This window comes from Diospyros lotus, chromosome 13 (genome assembly GCF_014633365.1).
Source record: "Diospyros lotus cultivar Yz01 chromosome 13, ASM1463336v1, whole genome shotgun sequence".
Taxonomy (NCBI): Eukaryota; Viridiplantae; Streptophyta; class Magnoliopsida; order Ericales; family Ebenaceae; genus Diospyros; species Diospyros lotus.
In genome coordinates this window covers 39,201,429-39,211,619 of record NC_068350.1, presented here as the reverse complement: position 1 = coordinate 39,211,619, position 10,191 = coordinate 39,201,429, and the positions used below count along the sequence as shown (strand labels likewise).

At 34.7% G+C, this 10,191-nt stretch overlaps 1 protein-coding gene across 1 annotated transcript; it reads right to left on the bottom strand.

Annotated features, from left to right (window-relative positions):
• Positions 1 to 212: 212 nt before the first annotated feature.
• Positions 213 to 1,065, bottom strand: LOC127788945 (uncharacterized). The gene has a single exon (XM_052317658.1). The coding sequence runs from the start codon at positions 1,027 to 1,029 to the stop codon at positions 427 to 429; it is 603 nt and encodes a 200-aa protein (XP_052173618.1). The 5' UTR covers positions 1,030 to 1,065; the 3' UTR covers positions 213 to 426.
• Positions 1,066 to 10,191: the final 9,126 nt, after the last annotated feature.

The window sequence follows — 10,191 nt, the reverse complement described above, 5'->3', positions numbered from 1 at the left end:
GTAAGTCCAAAGCCCTTCAACTTAACCTCCAGAAGGTACAAGAGTTCCTCAAACAGAGGTGACTGTCCCATGGAGGGACCAAAATTGATTTTAACACAGAACACCACGCAGCAAAGTGAGGGCAATTATAGAAGGTGCCCTCTGGCAACGGGACACCCCTCTAGCTAGCTAGTTAGTTCAAATTCCAGAAGTCAGCATGTTGTTGTCATACCTTTCTTTCAAGTTTTTGGGGCAAAGCTACTGTCCCACCCCCTTGAGATCAATTTTTCTTTTATTAATTATACCGAGACTCAAACTCGAGATCTCGAACACCTATGATTAGACTACAACTCTAGTCCGTAGTTCGGGCAGTGAGATTGATTGTACAGAACCAATTAATGTAAAGAAGATAAGAAAATTAAAGGGCAGTAAGTCGTCAGCAGCAGCTCAAATACTTCGAGCCATCATCTCCTGGAATCTCCGGTAGGACTCTTGCTTCTCCAGCCTGAACTTCTCATGGCAGCTCGCTATGAACACGTCTGCCAGCTTGTCAATGTCATTGGGATGGTGATGGTGATCCCCTGCAGCTGCAGATTTCTCATGGACCCTCCTCTCCTCCAGCCACTGGAGGTACCCAGAGAGCTGTGACTGGTGGTGATCTTGATCACCATCGCAGCCGCAGCCATCTTCTTCGACCCCAGCCCCAATGATGGAGCTCCAGGTGGCGTCGTAGTACAGGTGAGAGGAGCACCAGTTGTAGTGCAGCCTGAACGAGCCGTAGAAGAGCTTCTGGTTCTGGGTCTGGGTCCTGCTCCTGCAGCCGCTCTTGCTCCTCTTCATCATCATCATCAAGGGCTCCATGAACTGGGCGTCGAGCTGGATTTCCTTGCAGACGTGGATGAGGATGGACTTGGCCTTGGAGAGGGCACGTGCGAGGCGGCACACGTGCGAGAGGATGAGGCTGTGGATTAGGGTTCTGAGCTTCATATGGGCTGATGAAGAAGAAGAAGAAGGAGAAGAAGGCGATGAAAGCTTGAGGGAGCCAGCCATGGTGGAGAGCAGCTAGCTAGCTTAGCTGTGGATACAATAATCATGGGTGTGTAATTTGGTGAAATTTTATAGGAGTGGATATATAAAGAGGGTTGATTACCAAATTGCCACTGGATAAGGGGTGATTCTACCAAAGTGCCACCCACTTTTGGAAGGTTTCAAGTACTCTGGGAGGGCTTCTTTTTTGTTGGTTTTCTTGGGCTTCCATCAGAGACAAAGACAGGGACAACTCCATGTCTTCCATGAGTTTTTCAGGCAGAACACAACATACATGCATAGCTTAGCTTGCTTTAGTGAAAACATTATTACCCACAAAATCCTCTTTCTTTGGTCTTTTTTCTAAATCTTAATTAATCAGATCACATCAAATAAATTTTTAATTCAACAGATATATAAAAAAACTCCATATGACTATTAAAGGGTATGAATTATTGCATATCAATTACCACAACAAATGCAAGTTTTAATCAATTTATATTTATGAATGCTTTCACAAAGCATGTCTTATATATATGTTTGTATATATATATTCGTATCATTAAGAGGCCCCGCTTGAAAATTTTGAAAATTTGAGACAATCTTTCAAAGGGTAATTGGAAAGAAGAATAGGGTCATGTGTGGAAAGTGGTCCATGGCAATATTGAAAGGATAAGTTAGGACGAGGAAAGAGGGAAGAAAAAGCTAAGTCCAAAGCTGGGTCTGAGGAGGAGAAGGCTTTGGAATCCGGTGTCAGCAGCTGCTGCTCGAAGAGCCAACAAGGCCGATCCTTCGCCGAAATTACAACCCCAATGCTAATTATATATATATATATATATATATAATTCTAATCATTGTTCAATGCACTTTTTTTTAATAAAATATATTTATTAAATTTTATTTTTAATATTTAATAATTTTATTAATTGATAATAGATCGATCTTGTATTAATTAATTAAAAAAATTATTTAAATATTAAAAATAAAATATAATAAATATATATTATTTAAAAATAAAATATATTTATTGTTACTTAATTATTACTCTTAGGACAATGGTTAGCATTGCCCTTACGTACAAGGTGAATAATATTATAATTAAATTGATTGAAATTGCCAATTTGATTCAGTTTAAGTAATAGTAAGATTAGGCTTTATTTTCTAGTTTGGAAATTTTGATTATTTTAGTTCGGTTCGGTCTCCATATTAAAAAGAAAAATGGAAATAATCGAATCAACCAAAATATCAAAAATGGCCGAAATGTCTTAATTTTATTTCAATTTTTTTTTTTTTTTAGTTTTCCTGTTTGAGCATCTATTCAGTCAATTCGATTTAGTTTTTGGCACAAATTGAGTTTATTTAGTTTAAGTAATTGATAATCAAATTGACCAAATACTCACCTCTACATATATATAATATATGCACAATAGTATGGTTTACAATAAGTTAGAAACATTATTTACAAACTCAATTGTGGTATTTTTAGTATTAGTCGTACATTAATGTATTATAAATTTATATTGATTTGACACAAAAAATAAAAATACTTTTTTACCCAAGTTTAACATTTGTAATGACATTTTGTATTAATATTTTGTACTATATGTCATATCAATATAAATATACAAAATATCAATATAAAATATTAAATTTAAAAGTTCAAATAATATTTTTATGCAAAATATAAAATGTTAATATATAAATATTATTAAAATATTAAAATTAAATATCTAATTAACATATATTCTAAAATATTAATATATAAATAATAGAGATTTATTCTATCACTATTATACATTCTTGGGATTACTGTTCTTGTGCGATCTTTCGCCGCTTGTGTCATTGAATTCGACAGAGTAGGTAAATTACAGGCGAATGTTTTGTCTCACTACGCAGGGTAAGAAATCAAACCCACGACCAACTGATACAAATCCCAACTTATCATTACCTAATTACTTGACATGTGTCGTGAGGGCCACTACTATACATTCTTGGTCCATACTTTGTATAGGGTAATGGTTAGGAGAATGATTGAGTTTAATAAATGTACCTTATTTTTAGATAAGATGTATTCTTATCATCAATCGATGATTGATCAAAAGTGATTCTTATGTGCTACATAAGTAACAAGGCACGAGTCAAGCAAATATTGACACCAATTTAGGCCTTTATAAAGCAACCATATATATAGGGTAACGTTAATTATTACTCTTAAAATAATGGTTAAGTTTGAGTAATTATATCTTATTTTTAGATAAGGTCTAGTGTTCTCAATTTTAAAATAATTTTATTAATTAATGACTAATGTATCATATTTGTAATATTTTATCAATCAACAAAATTATTTTTAAACTAAAAATAATACACTTTATATAAAAAAAATTATATACAAATCTCAAGAAAAGTCTTTAAATTGTTACTTTTAAAAAATAAATTCTCAATCATTATTTGTCGAACCTCTCTAAGTACTTAAGGATTTGATTTGAATGTTGATATTTGTAATATTAAGATTCGATTATTTAACTAGACATATATACTTAGAGAAGATTCGATATCTAAATATATTCATGGTTATATTTTTAACAAGTGGTTATATATTTTTAAAATATCCCAATAAATAATAATAAAAAAAACAATAATGCACGAGAAAAGAAGAATTAAAAAGGAGAAGACATTGAAGTGAAAAGATGGTTTCTCTCATAATTAGCATTGAATTGAAACTGAACGCCGTGGATTAACGGCTCAACAAAGCATATTCTTCCTCGTTAAGTGAAGATTAGGCTAAATTTCAATTTAAGCCCCATCTGGTTTGTATCATTTTCAGCTGAGCCCTTCTGGTGTCTCCCACCTCCCACCCCCTGATTAGGCTAAATTTCAATTAAGCCCCATCTGGTTTGTATCATTTTCAGCTGAGCCCTTCTGGTGTCTCCCACCTCCCACCCCCTGATTAGGCAAAATTTCAATTAAGCCACATCTGGTTTGTATCATTTTCAATTGAGCCCTTTTTGGTGTCTTTCCCACTCTCATGGCGTCTTTTTTTTTGTTAGGTTAAGATTAAAATGGTGGTCTTGTAGCTAAAGACAGTACAAAAATTGGATTTTATAGGGTTTAGAATTAGTTCAAGGCATAAGTCAAGGCTTCCCAAAAAAGAAAACCCTAAAAAAATAAAAATACTATAAAGAGAAGCAAACAACGAGAGACACAGGCAAAAAAAAAAGACATAGAAGAAGATGTCGAAAGAGATGCCAAAGAAAGAGAGAGAAAATACACCAAATTGAAGACTTTAGAGAGAGAAAGAGATACGTTGTAGGCAAGAAAAGAGACCGACCACCACCAGGAGACATCAACAGCAATGAAATGAGATGTCGATGGGAGTAGTAAAGAGACTAGAAGACGCCAACTATCGAAGACCAGGAGACACGGTTGCCAGTCATGATAAATAGTCACACGATCCAGTTGGCGTCTTTAAAGACGATGGAGAGAGTGATGGCACTATCAAAGACTAGGAGCGATAACATCTTTAAAGATGATCACCAGTTGCGACAAATAACAAATGTAGTCTCGTCGTTGGTTAGGCAGTCAAGCGAGATAGTAGAAGATAAAGAGAAAATGAGTTATCTTATCGCCTAGGACTCTACCAACTCTTAAGCCGGCCTTAATAGGGTAGCAACAAAATAATCGACCAAAAAGAATGAGTAGCCATCATTAGAAGAAAGATTCAATATCTTAAATAACCAAGTTTCACACATATAAAGCGACAAATAAACCCCAATCTTTTGGCAATTCAATCCCAATAATAGTCTAGGAAACTTGAACGAAAACCATAAGGGCAAGCCTAGAACTACTTTGATATGTCTCTAAGAAGGGATAATGTAACTCTCAAGGTATAGGTTGAGCAGTCAAATAAGTAATATGTCGATGTCAATCCTGTGAGTTGTGAGTTTGATTCTCGTCCTATGCAAGGGCCAAAAACTCAATATGCAATTTATCTCATCTGGTATAATCGAGAGCACGAGCACCGAAAGCCACGCAAAGATGGTCATCCCAAAAAAGGATAATGTACGTAATGACCTAATAATTAAAGTCATTGCATTCTAAGAAAATCCAATAGGGAGATGAAATGTTTAAAAACTACAAGGATGGGAAGAGTTCCACAACAAATAAGGAAAGTCTTGAGGGCGTGAGAGATTAGTAATCTAGATTAGAGAAGATTATGACAATTTTTAGTTTTATTCATGCACAACATTATGGAAGAGTTTTGTAGTTTCTTTATGCAAAGCTATTAATTGGTGAATTATCCATTTAAGGCGCACTTGCAAACATAGGTATTGATAAGGTAAGCTAAAGTTATGTTTAATCGAAATAATTGAATTGGATCGATCGAAATTGTTGATTCGATTCAGTTTCAGTTAAGGGTGGGTTCGATTCGATTATTAAATTTAGCAAATTCAGTTATTTTGATTTGATTTCATTTTCGTATTGAAAAAAATCAAAATAAACGAATTGATCGAAATTTTTTATTTTTTTGGGTTTTTTATGTTTATTCAATTCAATTTTTTTGTATTTAGTTTTTTTGTCAATTCAATTTTTTCGTATTTGCTCAATTTTTTCAATTTTCAATTTATTCAATTTTTTTTATTTCTTCAATCAATTCAGTTCAATTTTTTATATAACTTCAATTTTTTTAATTTTTACATTTCTATCTATTTAGTTATCGAACTGATCGAATACTCACTCTTAAGTATTAAATTGAATTACATTAAATTTTTCATATGTTATTTTTTCTTTACTTTCGTATACATTGTGCATAATCATGCGCAATCGAATTTTATATTTTTTTAATTAACCCATTAACATAATAAACTTGTCGGATCAAAATATCATGAATTCTAAAAAAATAATTATTATAAGTATTCCTTTTCCTATCCCATACTACCAAGAGCATATATAGACAAGTTCCTTCTTGGCCTGTGCAAGAAAATTATATAAGATTGAGTTAAATAATTGTCATAATATATATGTTTGGTGAATTAGTCATGCATGCATATGGTCAGGTGGGTGATGGTGTAAAAGAAGATGCATGCATGTACCTTTGTTGCTTTTTCATTATATATTCCATAGAATCATTTGTCACCATCACCACATGTACTTCAAATTTTCAACTTTTTCTCATAGTTGCTCACCAACTTTTGTCCTTCCTCCTCTCTTTTTTTTTTTTCATTTGATTTTATTAAAATATATCTTATTTTTTAAATTGTAGTTTATATATTATCAGAATTTGACTCGATGTAAATAATTTAAAAGACAAATTAAATTTGATTTTTTTTTAAAGCTGTGATGGTAGGAAAGCTCTTGACCTCAGTAATTCTAGTGGAAAACCCTTAAGTGAACAACTATATAATGTCTCTTTAGACATAAGGTTCTTTTGGAGATTGTATTAAGAAATTTGGGTGTATTGAAGATTTTTTGGATTTGAGAGATTCAATGATTGTATTACTTTAATTTTTTCATAGTAAAACTATTTGTCTATGTTCACACAAAAATTAGAATTTTACAATTAGATAATTAATTTGTCATTAGAGTTTAACTAATCAAATATTTAGAATTTGAAGCTTAATTATTAGGGTTTTTTGATTTTTTTTTAACGTACAAATGAGAGGTCTTCAATCAATGCACAGTTTTCGATCAAGACCTTCCCACTCTCCTAAAAACCTACAATCCACCACACTTAATTTCGGTGGGTTGGATGTGGATTCAAACCTAAACCTTGGCCTCTTGAATAAATGTAAATTATTGATAATCACACGAAAGCAAAGTTGAACACACGACCTTGCGGTAACCCAAGATTTTGAACGTGTGGTGAACCATCTATCTCGAGGAGTTAGGGTTTTTTGATTGGTCTGTCCAAAAATTGAGTTATTGAGAGTTCGTATTTTAAACTATTTTAAAGTTTGTAGTTGCTCTTTACAAAAACCACTTTAAGGGTTTTGTAGTTTTTTATTTTATATAAACTATATTTTTGTGGATTATTCTATTAGTGTGGAATTGTGGATGTAACGTTAGAGTAAAACCACATTAAGTGTTTTGTGTCTCGATTATATTCATAAACCAATTTATTTAAAATTTTCATCATTCCCTTAACCTCTCATTACCTTCAACCACACTCTCGACCCTTTTCTCTCCCTCACAAACTCCACGATCCATATATGATATAAACCCTAAGTCTTATACCCCTCTCTACTTTTCATATAAACTTATCATAGTCAATCAAGCAGTCTAATTCAACTCAAGGTATTCAACACCATACCGAATTTGTAAAGCTCAACTCGACTTGACTTGAACTAGTTCGAGCGGATTCATCGACAGCCAAGTGCATTGCATGCTGGGTCAGATATTGCTTACAGACCATGATGAGATTATATGGTTAATCACTTGAACAACCGAAAGACCAATCTTCTGTAATTTTCTGGGAAAAAATCAATGGGATTCTGGTACGAAAGTTCGTATTGAGATGAGCAGCCTCACATGAAGGTTACCCACTCTGGGGGAATTAGGAAATGCCACCTGAAAGGGAAAGTCCGGCAATCATTGGAAGCTCCGATGACTTCAAATCCACCAATCATTTGTGCTGTGATTCAAATTATATATGCCGACGACACTGTGAATCTCTGCATGAATCAGCATCGACAGCAACGTTAATAATGGAGTAACGCGCAAGAAAATTATAGAAAGATGACCATCCAGAACATCGCTTTCTAAGTTGATGACGATGACCATGACGACCGAAACGCTTCTGTGTCTCATGCCGCCGTCAGCCGCCGGAAATAATTCCGGTGCCGACCTCATGCACGGCGCATCTTTTCACACTGCATTCTTCGCCCGCAAGAAAAAACTACGAGTTATAGAGATGAGATGCTTTGGATAAACTCGAAAATTAATAAATTAACTGATGATGATTGGAGTCCATTCTTGCAAGATTTGTTTAAAGTCGAGTGCATTATTTAGTAACCCTCCTCAATTTTTAGTTTGTCCAAAATTTACTCAACTTACAAAAATAGGACCCGATCATCTGTTATAATTTCTAACGATCAAATTAATCTCAATATTAAAGATAGAGTAAAGCATGATATGCATTTAACGACGTACCTATTTCTTAGAATTCGTGCTTTCATATAAGCATATTATGAGACGGGAAAAAAATCATGATCATGCCACGTAAATGATCAGATTTTATGTCGTAGGTTAATCTTGACAAGTGAAGATGTAGTTCTAGATTTGAACAAATTAATTTAATCCTTTGGGTTGAGTCATTTATTCCAGTCTGCTATCTTAATGAATTAAATTTAAACCCTAAATTGAGTATCCTATACCACGTATCTTTTCTAAAGACTTTTAAAAAAAATATTTTTATAATTTTTTCCGAACCTAAAATATTCTCCGTCACCAACTCAAGAACTTAATTAATGTGATTGTATTTTATTTTAAAAATACTCTTACCAATTATTTATTAGATATTATAATAAATTTAAAATTTAAACAAAAAGCTAACAATTTCATTTTGAAGTTTAAACACAGGAACCTTGAGCTTTCATTTAATTTTATATTAGTTTTTACTGGCACGTGCATAACATAAAAATATGCACATAAATATGTATGGGTTGAATTATCTAAGTTATGGTATAGTATTTAAATATCATCCCCATCCTATCTCTAATCAAATTTAGTTGGTGAATTCATGATATTGCCTCCAACTATTGCATAAATGGAGTTTCGATGATGAATATATTTTTTACAAAATATTTTAATAAATATATATATTTTTTAATTATATATATTAAAACTATAAACTTTAAAGATATCTATCAAAATTATCGATTATATGTTTAATCTTATATTTTCATCTCCAAATAATCTTCAGAGTAAAAGCAATTGACCAACAACTGTAATCTATTGACAAAATGGTAAAAATTGTTGATTGATTGTTTAGACTATATATCAATCGTGCCGTTTGCATGCTCTCGATCACTTGTTATCGACAGTTATTGTATCATTTTCAATCAAAAGTTTCAAGAATAGTTGGTTGATCAATTTTTATAAAGTGTTAACCAACTCATTTAAAAATTTAAAAATCAATTGATTGTTTATTCAAATTAGTCAATCCATTTTATCACATAAATTTAAACGACTAATTGTACGTGATTTCTGCAAGTTTGATTTCTAAATCTCTTTGGCTCCAACAACTATATTTATTGAGACGGGCCACGAAGACTATAAATAAGAATGCATTTAAAACTCAAAAGATAGAGATTATTGTGTGCGCTCTTCAAGTTTTAGATTCTTAAAGCTTTTGTATCTCACTGCACTTAATGTTTTTACTCTTATCTTCTTTGTCAAAGGGTATGAACCAGAGATGGCAAATGGGCCGGGCCAGCAGATTGCTGGCCCTAGCCCGGCCCTACACGGGCCCGCGGGCCAAACGTGCCCTCCCAGCCCGCCCAGATTTTTTTTTTTTTTTTCTGTTCGATACCATTTTTGGCCATTTAGCCCACTTTGACTACGTGGCTCACTTCCGTTTACCTACTTCTTTCTTTAGTTGCAGGCAGGCGGCGTGAGAGCAAGGGCGAGCAGCAGCAGGCAGTGAGCGAGAGAGGGCGAGGGGCGAGATTGAGAGCGAGGGGCTCGGGCGATAGAGAGCGAGCAAGGACGAGCGAGGGCGACTGAGGGGCGAGGGCGGTGAGCGAGGGCGAGATAAAGGGCGAGACGAGGGCGAGGGCGAGGGCGAGAGCGAGGGGCGCGGGCGAGGGCGAGACGAGGGTGAGGGCGAGGGCGAGGGCAACAGAGGGTGAGGGCGAGGGCGAGACAGAGGGAGAGAGGCGAGGCTGAGAGCGAGGGGCGCGGGCTGTTTGGGGGGGGGGGGTGGCCGATTAGCAGGCCAAGCGGGCCAGGCCAAATCGGCCTGGCCTTAAATGGGCCAGCAAAATGCTGGCCCTGGCCCGGTACCGGGCCGGGCCCCAACGGGCCAACCCGTCGGACCAAGCCCACTTTGCCATCTCTCGTTTGAACCTTTATTGTATTATTTTTCAGCCTTTGTTTAAGCAAGCTTTCTATGAGAATGTATTTCAAGAGATTTCTTATCACTTTTATTCATTGTAACTTATAAAACTTAATGATTGTGCTAGAAAAACT

Excerpts from the sequence above, each read along its gene's own strand:
- LOC127788945 (XM_052317658.1), bottom strand. The coding sequence starts at position 1,029 with ATGGCTGGCTCCCTCAAGCTTTCATCGCCTTCTTCTCCTTCTTCTTCT.